This window comes from Urocampus carinirostris, chromosome 13, assembly GCF_059441175.1.
Source record: "Urocampus carinirostris isolate Australia breed hairy pipefish chromosome 13, RoL_Ucar_1.0, whole genome shotgun sequence".
In the NCBI taxonomy this organism is placed as follows: domain Eukaryota; kingdom Metazoa; phylum Chordata; class Actinopteri; order Syngnathiformes; family Syngnathidae; genus Urocampus; species Urocampus carinirostris.
The window spans coordinates 4,571,102-4,593,234 of NC_142361.1; the positions used below are offsets into that span (position 1 = coordinate 4,571,102).

At 39.5% G+C, this 22,133-nt stretch overlaps 1 protein-coding gene across 1 annotated transcript; it reads left to right on the forward strand.

The window, feature by feature from the left end:
• The first annotated feature begins 14,021 nt into the window (after nt 1–14,021).
• LOC148353533 (uncharacterized) lies at nt 14,022–18,018 on the forward strand. Its single transcript, XM_088351497.1, has 2 exons — nt 14,022–14,718; nt 15,518–18,018. The coding sequence occupies exons 1-2, from the start codon at nt 14,278–14,280 to the stop codon at nt 17,513–17,515; spliced, it is 2,439 nt and encodes an 812-aa protein (XP_088207623.1). The 5' UTR covers nt 14,022–14,277; the 3' UTR covers nt 17,516–18,018.
• Nucleotides 18,019–22,133: the final 4,115 nt, after the last annotated feature.

The window sequence follows — 22,133 nt, forward strand, 5'->3', positions numbered from 1 at the left end:
TTTATATCAGATACAATTGCACAATTTAATAATATTATGCAAGGGGGGGGTGTGAAATAGCTGGAGAAATAAGGGTGTAGGTCTCCGTATTTACAGGCCACGGTAGACGGAGAGAATAATAATAGGAAGGAGTAATAGGAATAATGGGAGCAGTGCCATCAAAAGATCTAGGTGCGGAAACAGTAATTAGGTTTTTGATTAGAGAAGTTATTCCACGATTTGGCATACCGTCAAAAATAAGCTCGGATAACGGTGCGGCATTTGTTCAAAAGGTCGTGAAGGGCATCTTACAAAAACTACACATTAAACAACGGTTCGGTGGGGTTTATCAACAAAGTCAAGGGATGGTGGAAAAGAGTAAATGGATCTCGTCTACAACAAGGTTTCAACGAAAGTGGAACCATCCGAGGCGTGAGGGACCGTACACCGTCGTGAGGGCAACGCCGGCCGCAGTCCAGGTCGAGGGTAGCTCAACATGGTACCATCTGAACCGCGGTACCACGGCTCGCGCTGCCACCGTCAACGAGACCAAGCAAGATCAACAGGGCAGTAACGTTAAATTAGGAAAACAAGATGTGGATGACAAAGCTGTGTGTGATAATAAATTGTCTGATATGGTTGTTACTAGGAGCAGAGCTCGAGAAATCGCGGCGGCGAATGGAAATTGCGGGTCCGGAAGTGCAACCGGAGATCCAAAAAGCGACGCTGCAGTTGCAGACCATGACGCATCCTAGAGACAGCGGCCCGGTTAAGTGTGACACTACTGTATAACATGCCAAAACGGTTGAGGATTTGGAAAGTACAAGTACATTTTACCTCATGAAGGGCTCACTGGCCCTGAGGTATGGAAGCTCGAAAGTACCAAAATCAAAAATATTACAGGAAAAAAGAAAAAATGTGAGATATGACGAAAATGTGTAAAATATAATTTTTAGAATATGGTTTCATAAGAAACATGCACTCGAAATCTTTTAAAGGGACAGTGTGTATGAATTGACCCCAAGATGTCTTTGCACTGTGGAGTGCAACCGAAATGAAAGTGCTTAACAGGATGAATAGGAGAGTCACAGTGCCCACATAAGCACTATTTTTCACTGCCTCTAGGTGATGCTCATGTTATGTTATGGAGAACTCCAGTAACTCTAGTTTACAGTCACGTAGTCGCACCAGCAGTCCCTGTTTTGGATGTAAATTGCTAAAAATACTTTATAAGAGAGCTAATTAAACGATTTAGGTTCACTATCAAGACATTTCTAATAAAAACTCGCAGGAAAAAACCTTAACCGAGAACGAACGTTTAATCCAGAAGCTGTAGCAAAGAAACTCAAACGTTTTGATTGGGTAAGTGTTAGGAACTATAAACAGGACATGCGCACTTTTACTCCATTGCCCAGCGCCTGTGCTAAAAGTAAATACGTAAGTATCTTCAGTTGTAGGAATTTTTGACATTTTCACAAAATAACTTGGCTTGCATCAGGTTTTGAATCAATAATTTGAGACAAAATGACAGACAAAATGAGCCTCAGCACTCATAAGTGACGGCGGGAGGGAGTCGAATTTTAAGTCACTCAACACTCAAAACGTCACACAGTGAAAATTAAAATCGCTGAATGAAAGTACCGTAGAAATACTACGACAGTAATACGGTAATAGAGAAATGCCCCTAGAGGTATACTAAACAATATCACAAAACTAACGATTCAATATAGTACTTTAAAACAAAGACATAGTACACGACATCAATTAAAAATAAATAAAAAATAAATAACTACAGAACTAAATACCAAGTTAAGTGCAAGAAGGGCATTTATGAGCTGGCTCTCTTCAATAAATTGAGAAAAAAGCAGTTTTGTCCAATGAAAAAGACTGACTTAACCAATTACCAACAGCAATGACGTAATCTCGGAGCGACGAGATCTCATTAGCTAAGATCGGCGTGCAGAAAAATAAAACCTCATACAGCAAAACCAAAGTAACGATGATGTAATGCGTTGAATCTTTGTTAAAGAGGAATTAAATGATAATGACAATTTAAAGGAAAAGTTTGCGTCCCCAGCATGAATGATGCATCTGGGACACAGGTACATGGTGAAATGAAAACACTGAGTGTATAATACACGATAATTATACAGAATAGTTTAAAAAGAAAGAATGTTTAAATAACAAAACTAATCATCTCTCGTTGAATATGCGAATGGCAAAAGGGTAAGAATTTTTAAGACGTGTAGTTATGCTCCTAATAAAGCAAGGGTGAGTAAAACAAAGAAGACGACTGGAAACCGTCCATAATTTCAGTGTCCATCTTTTCGTTGGTTATAAATGGACAAATTCAAAAGAGGCGTAATACGTAAAAGGATTGTTTCCTTAGTTTTTCTCATATTCAATAATAGATTACTAGTGGTATGAATGATTTCGAATTATCAAAAATTGAAAGAGGTTTGAAAATGACGACATATTATCACAGGGAAGAAAATTGGAGACTAGAAATCATTAATAACGTAGCTGAAGCTATTTCAGTCACTGAATGAAATATTTCTTTTAAAGGGAAAGAAAAAGAAAAACAAAGGGAACTAAGACAATTGCGTAGAAACGAAGATTGTTGCGCGGAATAAAAGATTAAGATAGTAATATAAAATAAATACGATTCAACAAGATAATTCATAAGTGACAAGTAGGTATTGCTTTATATCGAATAAACAATAAGAGATTATGATTACAGAGGGATGAAAAGACAATTAGAAATTTTTTGACATTGAGTTCGAGTTGGCAGTTTTTTTTTTTTTTTAGGACAATTGAGTCCACACTGAATTTTTTAGAATGAGTGTTACGTTCGACAAATGATTAATAAATGTGAAACAATAGCTGACTTATGGTTTGGTTAAGTTAAAATGAAACATTGTCTATGGAAAAGAGCATTTTTTTTTAGAAGACAATGAGAAAAAGATTGATCAATCCTGGAAAGGATTAAAGGAATTAAAAATAACGGATTAATGGATTTCGAGACATATCATGGTGATTTACAAATATTACTGCATGGGAAATGTATGGAAATTAATTAAACTAAGATAATGTCTACTAGTACTTAAATTTAGAGAAAAATTTAGAAATTGAATAACCTGGCTAATTCACTAAAACAGGGGTGTCAAACTCATTTTAACTCGGGGGCCACACTAAAGATCAAACATTCTCTCGGGGGCCGGACTAGTACATTAGAGAGAAAGAAAATGAGAAAGTGCAAAAGAGAGGGCGAGAAAAAGAGAGAGGGTGGGACGAAAGAGAGAGAAATGGAGAAATAGAAAGAGAGAAGGAAAACAAGAAACTGAGAAAAATAGAAAGAGAGAAGGAAAACAAGAAACTGAGAGAAAGAGAGGAGGGGAGAAAGAGAGAAGGGGAAAGAAAACGATAGAGAAAGAGAGAAGGGGAAAGCAAAATAGAGAGAGAGAGAAAAAAAAAAAAAAAAAAAAAAATAAAAAAAAAAAAAAAGAGAGAAAATGAAGAGAGAGCAAAATAAAGTAAAAAAGACTGAGAGAAAAAGAGAGACGAGGGGAGTGAAAGAGAGATAATGGTTGAGAGAAAAAGGGAGGAAGAGAGAGAAAGAATATACAAGTACAGCGTTTGTGAGAGCCACCTGGCTTTGCCAACATCAAGTTGACATATTTCAACCTGCAGCTTGTTTTTCTCTTGCGCTTCACTGAGTGTTGTCGCGGGCCGCCTGTTTGACACCTGTGCACTAAAACATCTCAGTACGTAAGCACGATAAAACTTAACGAGACTCTAAGTGCCCCTGAATTCCACAAAAAGTTAACCTAGTATATTGTTTTGCTTTAATTCTGAAAGAAAAGGAAAAAGGAAACACTAAGACAAACATACAACATAAGTTATTTAAATAATAATAATTTGCTGAAAATTGGGTATGAAAAACTTGCGACAAAAGTATGAAAAACAACACATTATGTAGTGTTTTTGGAGTTCCCCAGGGTCTTGAAGAGCACTATAGAAATCCAGACCATTTATGATGGAATGGAATATACCTTTACGGACATAGTTACAAAACGGGTTCACATATTGTAACTGACAATTAAATTTGGCATGACACTCCATCTTCAGAGTTAGGTAAAGGATCGGAAAAGATAAGGTTATAGTTATAATTAATACAATATTTACACAAGAATGTGCATTTAAAATGTTACATACAGTTGGTGAAAAATAGTCATTGTAGTGCAAAAAAAGTTGTCAGCATTGTGCAAAACATATAACAGTATTTTTATAGATAAGCTATGAAAATAAAAGGAAATTATTAAAAGGATCAATATCTAATTGAAGGCAAATAAACATAGACATAACATGTTGTTTTGCTTTAGAATAAGAAGATACGTACCACGCAATACATAAAATTTTATTATAGAAAAAGATGCTGAGCACAGGGGTGAACGAATTAATCAGATAGATAGATAGATAGATACTTTACTCATCCCCTGAGGGAAATTCACATTTCCAGCAGCATCCCTGAGCTGAGAACAATACAATAATAAAGCCAAAAGAATACAATATACAAATACCCAGTGTGACGTGCAAATGCCCACTTTAGCATGTTATATAGAGTAACTAAATAGTGCTACACAGAATACATATTGCAGTAAGATTCGGTAATGTCCAATGTAGGTGGTGTTGTTTAATGTACGTATTTTTGCGAGTTGAAACCCATATCCATAGGATAGAAAGTAATCCAAGTGTTGCAAGGCACTGATAACGTAAGCAAAAATAAATAAACAAATAAATAAATCACAAAAGTAGCGAAAATAACACGGGAGCTGCTGGAGTGGCTGCCATTCGTGACGGCGCCGGAAGTAACATTATCAAATACATTTTTCCACAATTGGGTCAGAATTAAACCTCTAGGGTTTAATCCAGCCATTCATGTGCAGTAAACCAAAGGAGAACAAGAAATGGGATGGTAAAGTATTACAATAATGTAAATCCTACTACAGAAATTATATGAAATTACTAGAAAAGGGAATATAGAGCTTGAAAACCGGGACATAGTATATGGTACGGCTATAATTCTAAAAAGACCAACTACAGAAATTCTGCAAGAATGCTGCTACAAAACTACAACAGCATTAATACTAGCGCTACTAAAAAAAAAAATCCTTCAAAAATACTACAACAGACTTCGAAAATATTACAGAATCTTATTTTGTAAATATTATAAGATACTACTGCAGGAATGGTTGAGTTGAGTGCAGACCGGACCAGAACTCAATCGCTTAACGACCAGTTACTTTTATTCAGCAATATTGTCCAACGCTCAGGGAAAAAACAAAACAGCAACTGGCCTACAGGCAAACAGGAACTCAGACTAGGAATACTCATAAAACAGGCTTTTACTCAGAACGGGCAAGCCCTTAAGAAGGACACACGCAAATTAGACGGTCGACACGGCGACCATGCTGGACATGACAGAAATACTACATACGTGCACAACTACAATAACACAGTTGTACCTCTACTTATACGTTTAATTGGTTCTAGCAGTAAATATGGAATGATGAAACTATTGTAAATCGAAACACATTATCAATTTGAATCAATTGGATTGAAACGGGATTAGTCCGTTCCGAAAGCAAACGAACCTTGTTGAATCAACTGCAATTGCCCTGAAGGTATGCTGGTGTTCAGTAGGGGTTCATACATATACACAAAATAGATAAACATGAAATAAATATAATGAAATATAACATCATGACTGTAAATGAGAAAAACTGGATGTGTCCCCAGGCTCGTGACGCCAAAAGTTTGCCCACCCTTGACTTAGAACCATTGTTTTTGGGACGATGGACTGGTGGTTAATTGCGCTTTTAATGACGGATTTCTTTTTAGGTTCTTTTTAAGAAGCAGCATGTTGGAAAAAAATTTTGAGCTGATTGTAGGCGATGATGGAATAGGTCGATAAATTCTCTATAGAGCGTGACGTCTCGTTTGGTTTCATGTTATAGTCATCATAGTTCCATTCCACTCCATTTAGTTATTAGTATCGATACGACGACACACACACACGCACACTGCTGTCGTCTTAAAAAAACTGAATCGTCTCTGCACCGCACAACACAGTGGCCACGATCACACTCTCAGTCCGCTCTTGGCGCCCATACTCAGTCATCCCTCTCCTCAGAGCGCCCTAAACCTTGCTTCCTTGATTGAGTAGAAGGACGTGTATGAATAGTGCAATTGCGATAGAAGAGAAGTTTGAATTACTGAAATTCCGAGTATTATGGGATGAGTCAGACGAAAGAGAAACGTGCAACCAGTCGGAGTGCCGATGGACTACCAGAAACCAAATGTGTTAACGACAGTACAGACTAAAGTGACGGATAATAGGCCAAACCTTAACGTGACGATACAGGCGAGAAGGGTACCGACACACCAAAGTCCAGAGAAACCTACACCCACGGCGACAGCACTGAAGAGTGAGGTTACAACGCCGACGGCCAAAAATGAGTGCACGGCCAGTACGTAAAATTCGGGAAATTGTGTAGGAGAGGAAAACCATAACCCTAACTCGGTAGTTGTGTAGGCGCATGGCCTCAATGTGCACTGACTTAATTTGACTAAATAACTTAAATTTTTGTGGGCCCTCTGTCTTGTTTTATGTTTTATGTTTGTTCGATGTTGTAAGTGTTTGTATTCTTTCCTGTATTCTTATCTTTCTTGTCTTATATGGTTGTCCAGCGCTGGCGTTTAAGCGGCCCACGTAACTGAAAGGATTAACAGAAAAATATCGAAGGAAAAGGAAAAAGGGAACAATACAGTGCTCAAAGAGACGAGAAAAAACGTTTTTAAAGAGGAAGACGGTTTAAAATGTATTGTTTTAGATAGAACCGATAGCACGTCTCGTTAGGAATCGAAAACGTTCGTTTTTTTTTAAGAAATCGTTTTGACGCTAAGGGTGTGCAACATAACGTCCGAGAGCCTATGGAGTTCCCAGAAAAATAAATGTTTTTTCAGTTGGAAAACGATGAATTTAGGGGTGAAAAGTCTAGAAAAATTATGTTTGGTTATTTTAGGTGCTTTAGATTATGTTAATGCCAGAATAACACCAAGAAAGGATAGAATAATATCAAAAAGAAAAAAGTTAACCTATTCCGGTTTTCAGTTCGAAATTGGAAAATTAAGGAATGTGAAGACGAGGAAAAATCCAATTGAGTGAATTGGGATGGATTAATTTGAGATAGAAGAATTGTTGTACGAGTATAGTGGAAAAGCGTGAGTAAATACTTTCTTTTCATTGAATATGGAGGAAAAATTCATTAAGTCGAATAAAAATGAGTAAGATAAATCATTGTAGATCAATGCACGTCATTTTCACATTAAGTAGGTGAAGCTAAGATAGTAGATTGAATTGGTTTGGAAAGAAAAAAAAATAAATAAATAAATAAATAAGTGAGATGGTTATATTTCAATTTCCCATTAAACTAGTGGGCTAAAAAGCATGTGTTAGAGGGCGTAGGAGAAGGGAAAGTTATGTAGAAAATGGATTGTTGGCAGAGCAAGTAAGGAAGTTACAAATACAGAAGGATAAAAGTTAGTAAAAGAAGGTAAAAAGGGGAAAAGAAAGTAGGCGTTGAGGAAAAGAGAAGAGAGGGACATACAAGTGAGAAAAGGAAGAAATGAAAAGGGGAAAAGGTAATTGAATGAAATATTTTTGTTGACAATTGGCCGCAGTAAAGAGAACATATATTCCGGGTGGACGTGTATAGCTAGATACCATCAGACAACCGAGAGGAATTCAAGATGAATTTAAAGCTAGGAATGAAATTAAGTCTGGATTAGAATCAATGTTTATCTGGATAACTCCGAATAAGGACGCAGAATGGATTAATTACATTTATTACAACCAGCAACGTTTTATTAATTACACTAACGAGGCCTTTAGTGCAATAGGAGAACAATTACATGAGACATCTAGGATGGCCTGGCAGAATCGTCAGGCCCTCGATTTTCTCTTAGCCAGTAAAGGAGGCGTGTGTCATATGATAAAGGGGGAATGCTGTACTTATATACCTTTAAACACAGCCGAAGCAGGAAGCTTCACAAAAGCACTGTCGAAGATTCGTGAGTTGAGCAATGAAGTGACAGTAAATACTGAAAAGAACAGTATCTCTTTTGATTGGTTCTCGTCTACATTTGGGTACTGGGGTGGTATGTTAGCGAAGGGGGAGATTTTTGTACTAACTGTCGTAATAATTATGTGTTTGTTGTGTTTCTGTGCCATACCTATTCTTAAAAGAGGAATTCTTAAGACTTTTGGAGAACAAATGACAGTAGTGGCTAATACTAGGGTGGCAGAAGCTCAATGAGCACAGTTAGTGATTGAATATCCGAGCTTATTCCTGAGTGAGGAGGAACAGATGACTCAACTAAATTCAACACCTTGAATTTTATCTGGCAACGTTAATAGTCAGTCTACATTATAATAAAAAATGGAGCATCTGCGGAAAGAGACACATATGATGATCTGGACTGAATACGATATCAATTAGCACTATTGTTAAACACACACTATATAGCACTAGGAATAACAGCAACAAATATATTGGTTTCTGATTGTGATTCTTTTGTTGGTATGTCACACTGCCGGGGAGCAAGCTGCTGTCTGGGATGGTCAGGATGCATCGTCGCTTCCGGGTTTTGGGCTGCATGGAAACTGCGCGTGATGCCTGCTGGGATGGACGCTCACTCCAACATCTGACTTCACGACACCCGTTGACGAATACGACATTGCATGGTCTTCAAATTGTTCACGGGGGTCAGGCCAAAGGCCAATGTGTACACTGTATCACTATCCAGTCATGCACTCATCTTGAAATGTATCGACGACTCTTACCAAAATTTGTTATCACTTATCAGTTCAATTATTCATTTACCTTTATCACGTACCGATCAACCGTCGACGGTCCACGTGTATAATCCAGTATGTACGGATAAAGATAAATGAAGGGGGGGTTAGTGCATGGGTCAGATGTTTGGAGTGTTGGGGGGTTTTTGTAAATGAAACATGAACAATGAAAGTTAGAATGATCACAGCAGGCTGACCGCCAGAATTTTATTTTATTTTCGATTCGCGTAAACTCTGTCCGTGTATTGATGTCTATGATTTGTAATACTTTACCACTACCCTGTATTCATTTTTGATTTTAATTTCTGTTCAGAATGGGAGTATAAACTCCCAATGGGGGGATATGTTGTGGTAAATACACTTGCATTTGTAGAATAGATTTGCATACATGTAGAAATTTAGAAAGACTTGCTTACAGTTGTGGGAAAAGGTCGGGTAGACATCCTTGAAGATACTCTTGGCAGACATTAAGTTTCCTTGAAGATAGCGTGCAAGGGACGGGACGCTCTGTACTTGATACGTGATACAGGACCACCTTTTGGGGTGTAATCGAAGCTTAATCGTCGCTACCAGCTTTAAAAACACTGTCATGTTCCCAGCTCTCCGAGATCTTCATTGACGCATCAATAAAGTTGTATCTCCCTCCACGCGGCTGGCTCCTGTCCATTTTCCTTATACACATATGAGAAGACTTTTCTCTCGATTATCGAACCTCCAATTTCTCCAACACTGGCATATTTTTTTTTTTTTTTTTTTAGAGGCGGTTAATTCCGGTCCGTATGATTGTCTCGGGATCAGTCTAGAAAGCGGTGATAAAACGTCATCGGTTGCTGAAGTGACAGTTCGAGAGTAGACGATCTATTATGGTTCATACGGGGCGTGTTTTTTATGTGTTTCCCTAGTCGGTTGAGAATTGTGAATCTCTGGAATCTGAAAAGATAATCAGATGTTGTATTATTGAGATGACTTCGCGTATGAACAGCGACTGAGAAACTGTGTGGTGAAATGACATCTGAGCCCTTTAATGTTACCTGCGGTGTTCCGCAGGTTTCAGTGCTTGGCCCCCATCTTTTCAGCATTTACATGCTTCCATTAGGTGATATTATTCGCAAGTACAATATCAGCTTCCACTGCTACGCAGACGACACTCAACTATATCTTCCGTTGGAGGAATCTCCCACACTAAACTGTGGAATTTTGGAGGCCTGCCTCATTAAGATAAAAGAGTGGATGTCACTCAATTTCTTGCGTCTTAACTCTGAAAAGACCGAAATGTTAGTCATTGGTCCATCTAAATGCCGAGACTTATTCTCAAAAACTGCTGTGAACATTGACAAATGTCACATCAAACAGAGTGACTCAGTTAAAAATTTAGGTGTCATATTTGACCCTGATCTATCCTTTGAAATGCATGTAAAGAAAATTAATAGAACCGCTTTCTTCCATCTTCGTAACATTGCTAAAATCCGTTCAATACTGTCTCAGTCTGATGCGGAAATTATAATTCATGCATTTGTTACCTCCCGTCTCGATTACTGTAATGCACTACTCTCTGGTCTCCCGAAGTCTAGAATCAAGTCTTTTCAGCTAGTACAAAATGCCGCAGCGAGGCTTTTAACTAGGACAAAAAAGTACGATCACATAACACCGATTTTGGCTAACCTGCATTGGCTCCCAGTTAGCCATAGATGTGACTTCAAGGTTCTCTTAGTATTGTACAAAATCATACATGGACTTGCTCCCTTTTATCTTTCAGATCTGATTTGCCCCTATGTCCCGGTCCGAAGCCTACGATCTGAGAGTGCCGGTCTTCTGGTGATCCCAAGAGCAAAGAAGTGTTCTGCTGGTTCGAGAGCGTTCTCCATCCGGGCACCTGTGCTGTGGAATGCTCTTCCCCCTGAGATCCGATCTGCAACCTCAGTGGAAATGTTTAAATCTAAACTTAAAACTCACTTCTACTCCATAGCATATGAATAACCTACTCTTCTCGTCGGCTGAAAAATAGTCTGTGTAATATAGTGTAATAATCTGTGAAGCCCTTTGAGACTCTTGGTGATTTAGGGCTATAAAAATAAAGATGACTTGACTTGACTTGGATTTCTGAAATATTTTCGCTCTGAGCGATATCTCGCTCGGGAATGTTTGGCTGTTGGTGTGTGCGTGAGTATGTTTGAAACGTGTGTAATCAGAGCGTGGAGTGTGCAAGTTAATTCAGCTATGGCTTTTCTCCCCCTTCTCCGGTTGACCCGTTCTCCGCTCCATCCCCCCATCTGCCTTCTTGTCTCCCTAGGCAATGGTTTCAAAACAAGGTGCGAACAAATTTTGTAAGAGTTTAACGAAGTACTCACGACGACGATACCTTTTTTACCTTGGGTACGGACGGCAGAGGGGTATTTCGGACAGATGGTCATGCTGTGTCTTTTGATGAATGTTTTTTTTCTCCTCGGCTACGCGTGTGAGTATTAACTATTTGTGTGCTGAGAGGGTTTGTGTGAGGAACGCGCAGGCGAATTTAATTATTTCCTTTTTTTCGGCTGCATTGGGGGATTTATAGAAAAAAAAAGGAAAACATAAAAAGGGCAAAATAATAAATAAAGAGGGGAGTGAATATTTTTATTTGTATGCAAATCTCGCCAGCTTCGTCTGCGTGTGGCCTCTTGATTTGTTCCGTTAAACATGATAGGTATAGTTTGGGTAAATTAAGAAAACGATTTGTCAATGGAGAGCATTTTCAAAGGACAATGAGGAGCAGATTATTTTATTTTGAGGAGGACCATGGAAAATTTAAGAATATAATTGCTAAGATCATGTCTGCCTGGTTGTTTAACCTAGACTAAACATCTGAGTTTGTAAACATGACCGATTTAACAGGATTCTGAAGTCAAACGGACTGTTGAAAAGGGCTGAAGATGGACAGAAAAACAAGCAAAGAACAAACAAAGACGTTCACTCATCCATTGTTTGCGCCGCTTGTCTACAGCAGGGTCGTGGGGACACTGGAGCACATCCAGGCTGTCCTCAAACAGTGAGCAGGGGGAATCTGAACTGATTGCAGCCAGTTTCGAGGAGAAAGAGAAAGAAAACTGGTGACGACCAAGGTCAGTGTTGCACTGATAAGGCTCATGGACGCATTCCAGCAGCGGATTGCGAGTGAACGTCTCAATAGACTGAGCCAGACGGCCAAGGCCGTCGACGGGGCGGTGATAACGAACAACACGAGTCTGCATTGAATCACGTTAGGATCTTGTTGGTTGACGTGGTGTTTACAAATCTGAGGAATATTGATACATTTGGATTGTCTCATCTCATTAGCTGCACCGCTTATCCTCAGTAGGGTCGCGGGGGTGCTGGAGCCCATCCCAGCAATCATCGGGCAGTGGGCAGGGGACACCCTGAACTGATTGCCAGCCAATCGCAGGGCACACGGGAACAGACAACTCACTCGCTCATTCACACCTAGGGACAATTTGGACCGGCCAATTCACCTGAAATGCATGTTTTTCTAATGTGGGAGGAAACCGGAGTGCCCGGGGAAACCCACGCAAGCACAGGGAGAACATACAAACTCCACACAGGAAGTCTGGAGCTGGATTTGAACCCACGCAGAAGGTTCCCATGACTTGAACTGTGCAGCACATGCGCTAACCACTGCGCCGCCGTGCTGCCCACATTTGGATTGTAAATTATTTTATTTTTAACACAGGAATACTGCTAAAATTGTATTTTGAATCTGCTTTCCAGGAAAACGGTGATGTGTCTCTCCAGATGCAGGAGCATCAGGAGGATTTTTAAGGAGAATAGGTAACAGGGGAATACCTTTGATTTTATGTTCTGTGTACATTGTTACAAAGAATGACAATACAAAGGAAATTATTATTATTATTATTATTATTATATCAGTCGACAATAGCACAATTTAAATCATTGTGCAAGGGGGGAGGTTGTAAAAGAGCTGAAGAAAAATAATAATAATAATAATAATAATTTCCTTGTATTGTCATTCTGTGTAACAATGTACACAGAACGAAAAGTCGATTGCACCTGACCCGTTGTAGCGAGCCGATGCAGCCGCAGCCAACAGAGGGCGCCGCCGACCACTTTTTAAGTCTTAGGAATGACTCGGCCGGGGCGCGAACCACCGACCTAAGGTCACAGGTCTCCATATTTACAGGCCACGGTAGACGAAGTGCTCAACCAGTATGAAATCTGTGCAGAGAATAATATCAGGAGCAGTTCCATCAAAAGATCTAGGTGCGGAAACAGTAATTAAGTTTTTGATCAGAGAAGTTATTCCGCGATATGGTATACCGTCTGAAATAAGCTCAGATAATCATAATAAGCATTTGTTCAAAAGGTCGTGGAAAGAGTAAATGGAATATTAAAATCAAAGATAAACAAGATCTGTGTGAGTACTAGGCTCAACTGAGGGGATGCGCTACAGTTAGCGCTGATGAGTTATCGCATGCAAACTCAATCAGATCATACATTTAACACCGCATGAAATGCTAACTGGCTGACCAGCGCCGCATCTGGGAGGTCCCTATAAGGGGCCGCCACTTGAGCAACCACAAACTGAACTGAGAGACTGTATGAGACAATTGACGGCTGTCATCTACCGGCTGGTTAAGAGACAAGAGTCCAAGGTCGAACAACCATTTGAAAAGACTGTGGTCCCAGGGGATCTCGTCTACATCAAGGTTTCGACGAAAGTGGGAACCAACCGAGGCGTGAGGGACCGTACACCGTCGTGAGGGCAATGCCGACCGCAGTCCAGGTCGAGGGCAGCTCAACCAGGTACCATCTGAACCACTGTACCAAGGCTCACGCTGCCACTGTCAATGGGATCAACCAAGATCGACAGGGCAGTAATGTTAAATTAGGAAAACAAGATGTGTATGATACAGTGGTGTGTGGTAATAAGTTGTTTGTTATGGTTGTTACTAGGAGCAGAGCTCGAGAAATCGCAACGGCGAATGGAAATCGCGGGTCCGGAAGTGCAGACCTTGACGCATCAAAAAGACAGCAGCCCGGTTAAGTGTGACACTACTGTACAACATGCCAAAACGGTTGAGAATTTGGAAAGTACAAGTACATTTTACCTCATGAAGGGCTCACTGGCTCTAAGCAGGGATGTGATTTTTCCGCTAATTCGCGGAATTCCGCTTTTTTTATCTCCAAAAATAAAATTTTAAAATTTCCGGTGTTTTAATTGGTAAAAAAAAACGATTTCGTCTCGACAGCATGCCATTTGAGTGTTTCCGTAACTGAAATGAAACGTACTTGCGATTGGTTGAAGTCTCGTGTTGACCAATAAACGCGCTTGTTATAGGAGTGTGCCATTGTTCATTTCTCACACGTTTTTGCCGGGTGTTTAAAGAAAGATGTCCGTGATCGAACGCAAAGATGCTCCGCGAGCTAAAGAAATTGATAAGATTGTAAAAAACAAGTTTCGATGGGACTGGTTGGAGAAGGAATTATCTACGAATGTTGGAAAGAAGACTGTGACGAATTTGTTCAATGACTTTATTCGGAAGATCGATCGTGCCGGGAAAGCACTTTGCATTTGGTGTCATGATACCATCGACTATGGTGGGAGAGGTTTCAAAGCTCTTGAAAGTCACGCAAAGAGCAAAAAACACGTGAAAGAACTCCAGTCAAGAACGACAAATTATTCCATCGCTGGAAGTTTCGGTGCCCAAACGAAAACTCCAAAACTTTACGGCCTCCATCCCTTATTGACATCACAATCGGAAGCGGTAATAAAGAGACGTGATCCACCCCAACAACCTGTACCAGTTGCTGATAGAGTCGTGAATTTTGAGGTAGGTGGTAAACTTTTCAAATTTATTTGACAGTTTTCCCATTTTTTTCGAAAATATTATAACGTAATAAAAATGGCCATAAATATTTAACAATTACAATAATAGATTTTCATGTGTACATTACACCAACACTTTACTGTAGGGCCTATACTTATTGTACTTTCATTTATCAAATACTTGGATACGCTGCTATTAAAGAAATAAATTATTACATTTAAAATATGATTTAGGAAATTTAAAAATATTATTAAGCCTAATAGTAATCAAAACTATTGTCAGTATTTATATTTTTTAAATTAAGTACTTGTATGATATTCTACCATTGATTTTCTTAATGGCCACGATATTATTATGGTACATAATTTACTTAATATTAATAACATGGTTAATCATTGACACAAACTCAAATGAATGCTGCATGTTTGCACTTTTTAGGTTTCAAGATGTTGAGTGTCTTGATGTATGCAGTTACAGAGATGATCTTAGTCGAATGCATGATTGTGTTTTTATCAGAGCTTGCTGCATGAGGTATTTTATGTTTTTGTTATCCATTATGTATTAAGAATGATTGATTAAATGATTTATTGCATGGTAAATATTATTTCCAATGGTTTGTAGCTAATTTTCAACATTTTTTTGTCACCATAATAAATACTCTGACATGTGAATGTGCATGAAAGTTTAGACTAAATCCTTTTTTATTTACTTTGGTCGCATGACATTTTGGATTATAATTCAAATAATTATTTAAATTATTTAATTGTTTACTGATTATTGTTAAATTTCTTTTATTCTTCAGGCAATGCTGTTGGGAGTGCTGGCCGAAAATTCTCTTCCGTTCACCATGGCCCCAAAGCTCATCACACTGTCAAAGGAACTGGCAAGGGATCCAAAAGCTCTGAATGGACTGTCCATGGATAGAACCAGTGCATCCTACAAAACAAAGTATGGCCTTGCCCATACTATGCTTGATGAGACTTTAACAAACTTAAGATCCTCCCACTTTTCAATGAACATTGATGAGTCCACCAGCAACAATCTACACCGTGTCCTGTGTGTTCTCGTCAGCTATTTCTCCCCGTCGACAAAGTCTGTTGTGGTGGAACATTTAGCATCTTTGAGTGTTGTTAAAGTTGACGGCAAATCTCTCTTTGATGAACTCTCAGCCCTCATGACCAAGAACAATATTCCCTGGAGCAATTTGGTGTCTGTGTTGATGGACTCATGTGCAGTGATGCGGGGTTCCAAATCTGGAGTTGAGACGCGTTTGCGAGAGGGACCAGCACCACATCTCCTTGACATAGATGGGGATACCTGCCACCACATCCACAACGCCTCTAAGCATTTTTGCAAGCCATTTGAGTACAAGATTGAAGGACTCCATAATGATCTCTTCAACGATTTCAAGTGGTCAACCGATCTGAAGGAAGCTCTTCAAGAAATTTGCTTTCTGACAGGCATCACCTTCACCATGCCAGAGAGATTTGTCAGCCATCGATGGCTTTCAAACTATAATGTTTCAATGTCCACCTTACGCCTCATGGATGTCTTTACCATCTTCTACTATGCATTTCTTGGCAGAGGAGATAAAGAACTCTATCTTCCCACCATCATGGCCATCTACCACAAGAAGGATCTTTCAAGAGAAGTCAAAGCCAAACTCAAAGACATACAATCAGCTTTAGGCCAAAAGAACATGACTGAGGAAGGAAGGAAGAGGAAGCAGAGGATCTATGAGAAGATATTCTTCACAAGATTGGATACGCTTCTCACCCTCAACCTGTACACAGCAGTTCTGCCCTTGCTGAAGAACTATGTGATCACCTTTGAGACGAAAACGCCAATGATCCACAAGCTGAACGACAAGCAAGTGTCCTTCTTCAAGAAGTTCTTGTCCTGTTTCCTAAAGCCAGAGTCCCTTCAAGGCTGTAAACTGACAGAAATTGAACTGAACAACAAAGCCAACCAACTCCGAGAAAATGATATTTTCTATGGTGGTGTCACCAGCAAACTGATGGATTCTTCTAACAAGTCGTCAGTTGTGTTCAAGTTCAAAGCCAAAGCCAAGGCAGCATATCTGGCATGTGGTCTGTACCTTCAGAAAAAGTTGCCCATGAACAGCAAGCTTCTGAGAGCAGCCTCTGCCATTGACCCACTTGCCAGAGGACACAGCTCAACTTTAAACCAACTGAAGAAGCTGTCGTCGTTGGTCACCAATGTCCTTGATGAGTCAGAGCTGGGGAACTATGATCTCGAGGTGAGAGAATACCAGTTGGACAGTGAGTTGCCAACACCTTTGGACTCAGAGGGGAAGGCAATTGCACTGGATCGTTGGTGGGCCCAAGTCTTTGCTGTTGGAAGATACCCAACCCTGGCCAAGATGGTGAAGGCTCTCATGAGTTGCTTCCATGGGCCGCAAGTAGAGGGGGCTTTTAGTGTCATGGGTGATGTCCTGAACCCCAAAGCATGCAGAATGGACATAGCCACATACAGTTCTATCCAGACTGTAAAATATGCCCTAAGAGCAAGAAATACCACCTCTGTCAGCCATTTTGGAAGGAAAGACATTCTGATGGATCCTGTGCAGTCCATACTGTGCCTAAATCTGAGGACATCCTCCAAAAGGTACAGGGAGGAGAAGGATGCAGAAGCAGCTATGTTGTCTGCAAAACGAACAGAACTTGCTGTGAAACAGGACACCCAAATGAGCAAGGCTGCCTCAAGAAGAACCATCAAAGCTGCACAGAAGCAGGCTAGAAAGACCCATTCCAAAGCAATGAAGTCTAGGAGGAAGTAGTGTTTGGGTCATGTGAATGGATTTAGCTGTGTCCCGACGGATCACCACCTTATCGTGGTGGGGCACTTTGCGCGTCTCCATGACCCCCAGAGCTATGTCGGCGGGAGTCTCGTACTCCTGGTAGGGTTACCCAAGCCGAACAGGTCGAAGGGTAGAGTCCAGACTAAGAGTGATCCCAAAAGCTGGTGGCGGCACGCTTTGAGGCGGTTTCCTACAGACCTGGATCCCGTTAGCCGCCTGCAGTTGTAGAAAGATGCCGGTCGTCTAGGGTCTCCCTTGCCACTGGAACCATCTTCTTTACAATTAAGATAGTGGCGTTGGGGAAATGTTTTTTAATGTGACTGATTTTGAGTTGACTTAAACTGTAATTTTATATGGGATAGTTCAATATACATTGAAAATTTATGCTGTTGTCTTGTCTATTTCTTTGTCATCTGAGTGCATTGAAAGTACTTAAAAAAACCCATGAGCTCCGGGGGGGGGCTTCGCCCCACTTTTCCCCCCACCAGGGCACTGCCCTGGTCCTACCTGGTTCCCCCCCCCCCCCCCCCCCCAGCTAGCAATCACCCCCCCCCCCCCTCGCTAATTTTCAGATAATTTCACTTTGGTCAAATCACATCCCTGTCTAAGGTATAGAAGCTCAAAAGTACCAAAATTAAATCATTACAGGAAAGAAAAAAAAATGTGAAATGAGACGAAAACGTGCTAAATGTAATTTGTAAAATATGGTGTCATAAGAAACATGCACTCAAAGTCTTTTAAAGGGACAGTGTGTACAAATTGACCCCAAGATGTCTCTGCACTGTGTAGTGCAACCGAAATAAAAGTGCTTAACAGGACAAATTACGATGAAATAAATAAATAAATAAAGAGAGTCAAAGTGCCCAAAGAAGCACTATTTTCTTTGAATTATTGTGTCATATCCACTGCCTCTAGGTGATGCTCATGTTATGGAAAACTCCAGTAATTCCAGTTTACTGTCACACCAGCAGTCCCTGTTTTGGATGTAAATTGGTAAAAATACTTTATAAGAAAGCTGAGTAAACGATTTAGGTTCACTATCGAGACATGCGAAACAAAACATTATGTAGTGTTTTTGGAGTTCCTCAGGGTCTTGAAAAGCACTATATAAATGCAGACCATTTATGATAGAATAGAATATACCTTTACGGACATAGTTGCCAAACGGGTTAACATATTATAACTGACAATTAAATTTGGCATGACACTCCATCTTCAAAGTGAGGTAAAGGAACGGGAAAGATAAGGTTTAATACAATATTTAAAAAAAATGTTTTGCATGTAAAATGTTATATATAGTTGAGGTTTGTGTAATATGCATTTGGTGAAAAGAAATAGTCATTGTAGTGCAAAAAAGTTGTCAGCATTGTGCAAAGCATATAACAGTATTTTTATAGATAAGCTGTAAAAGTAAAAGAGAATTATTAAAAGGATGAATATCTAATTGAAGGCAAATAAACATAGGCATAACATGTTGGTTTGCTTTAGAATAAGGAGATACATACCACACAATACATAAAAAAAAATTGTATTATAGAAAATGATGCTGGGCACAGGGGTAAACAATTTAATCAAACACATTTTTCCACAATTGGGTCAGAATTAATCCTCTGTACCTCTACTTATACGTATAATTGGTTCTAGCAGTAAATATGGAATAATGAAACTGTTGTAGATCGAAACACGTTATCCAATTGAAATTGAAACGGGGTTAATCCATTCCAAATGCAACCGAACCCTGTTAAATCAACTGCAACTGCCCTGAAGGTATGCTGGTGTTCAGTAAAGGTTCATACATATACACAAAAAAAAAACCATGAATTAATATAATGAAATATAACATCATAATTGTAAATGAGAAAAACTGGATGTGACGCCAAAAGTTTGCCCACCCTTGACCTAGAACCATTGTTTTTGGGACGATGGACTGGTGGTTAATTGCACTTTTAATGACAGATTTTTTTTAGGTTCTTTCTAAAAAGCAGAATGAAAGCAAAGTTTTGAGCTGTTTATAGGTGATGATGAAATAAGTCAATATATTCTCTATAGAGCGTGCTGTCTCGTTTGGTCTCATGTTATAGTCATCATAGTTCCATTCCACTCCATTTGGATATTAATATCGATACGACCACACACACACACACACACACACACACACACACACTGCTGTCGTCCTAATAAAACTGAATCGTCTCCAAGTCTCTGCACCACACGACACAGTCGGCACAATCACACTCTCAGTCCACTCTTGGCGTCCATGCTCATTCTCTTGTTGTTCATCACTCTCCTCAGAGCACCCAAAGCCTTGCTTCCTTGATTGAGTAGGAGGACGTGTATAAATAGTGCAATTCGCAATAGAAGACACATTTGAATTACTGAAATTCCGTGTATTATGGGATGAGTCAGACGAAAGAGAGACGTGCAACCAGTCGGAGTACCGACTGACTACCTGAAACCAAATATGTTAACGACAGTACAGACTAGAGTAACGGATAATGAGCCAAGCCTTAACAGCTGGTGGACCACTCCAGCACCTAAAGTGACGATACAGACGAGAGTGGTAACGACACACCAAAGATCAGAGAAACCTACACCCATGGCGACAACACTGAAGAGTGAAGTTACAACGCCAACGGCAAAAAATGAGTGCACTGCCAGTACGTAAAATTCAGGATAATTGTGTAGAAAAGGAAAACCATAACCAAAACTCGGTAGTTGTGTAGGAGCATGGCTTCAATGTGCACTGACTTAATTAAACTAATTAAATTAAAATTTTTGTGGGCCCTCTGTCTTGTCATATGTTTTATGTTTGTTCAATGTTGTAAGTGTTTGTATTCTTTCCTGTATTCTTATCTTTCTTGTCTTATATGTTGTGCAGCGCTGGCGTTTAATCGGCCCACGTAACTGAAAGAAATAACAGAAAAATATCGAAGAAAAAAAAAAGGGGAGAAATACAGTGCTCATTGAAACGAGAAAAACGTTTTTTATAGAGTAAGACGTTTAAAATGTATTGTTTTGGATGGAACCGATAGCACTTCTCGTTAGGAATCTAAAACGTTCGTTTTTTGGGAAGTCGTTTTGACGCTAAGGGTGTGCAACATAACGTCCGAGAGCCTATGGGGTTCCCAGAAAATAAATGCTTTTCAATTGGAAAACAATAAATTTGGGAGTGAAAAGTTTAGAAAAATTATGTTTGAGTTATTTTAGATGTATTAGATTACGTTAATGCCATAATTTCACCATTAAAAGATGGAATAGTAACAGAAAATGAGTAAAAATGTTTCGGTTTACAATTAAAAATTGGAGAATTAAGGAATGTAAAGACGAGGAAAAAATCCAATTGAGTGAATTGGGATAGGTTAGTGTGAGATGAAGGCATTGTTACAAGATAACCTGTTGTAGATCAATGCACGTCTATTTCACATTAAGTAGGCGAAGCTAAAATAGTAGATTTGGTTGGTTTGGTAAAGAAATAAAATGAGAATAAGGTAAAATTAAGTGGGATGGTTATATGTCAATTTCCCATTTGGACTGGTGGGCTAAAAAGCAAGTGTTAATATTCAATATTCAATATTTATCTGGATAACTCCGGATAGGACCGCAGAATAGATTAATTACATTTATTGATTTATTCCAACCAACGACGTTTTATTTATTAAACTAACATGGCCTTTAGTACAATAGGAGAACATGATTTTTATCTGGCGGCATCAACAGTCGGGGAAAACATACACTACATAATGGAGCATCTGCGGGAATGGACACATACGATGATCTGGACTAAAAGAAATATCTAATAGTACTTTCTGTTGACACACAACACACAATAGCGCTAGGAATAATAGCTACAAATATGTTGTTTTCTAATTGTGATTCTCTTGTTGGTATGTCACACTGCCGGGGAGTAAGCTGCTGTCTAGGATGGTCATGATGCATCGTCGCTTCCGGGTTTTGGGCTGCATGGAAACTGCGCGTGATGCCTGCTGGGATGAACACTCACTCCAGCATCTGACTTCACGACACCCGTTGACGAATACGACAGTGCATGGTCTTCAAAATGTTCACGGGGGTCAGGCCAAAGGCCGATGTGTATACTGTATCACTATCCAACTATGCACTCATCTTGAAATGTATCAACGACTGTTACCAAAATTTGTTATCACTTATTAGTTCATTTATTCATTTACCTTTATCACGTACCGATCAACCGTCGACGGTCTACGTGTATAATCCAGTATGTACGGATAAAGATAAATGAAGGGGGGGTTAGTGCATGGGTCAGGTGTTTGGAGTGTTGGGGGTTTTTGTTATTGAAACATGAATAACAAGAGTTGGGATAATCGCAGCAGGCTGACCGCCAGGATTTTATTTGTATTTTGATTCCGATGATTCTGTCCGTGTAGCTGTGATTTAAGATGTTTTACCACTATCCTGTATTGGTTTTTCAATTTTAATTTCCATTCAAAGTGGGAGTTATAAACTCCCAAAGGGGGGATATGTTGTGGAAAATAGACTTGGATTTGTAGAATAGAGTTGCATACATTTAGAAAGAAATGTAGAAAGACTTACTTACAGTGTGACAGAATGTTGACATCAT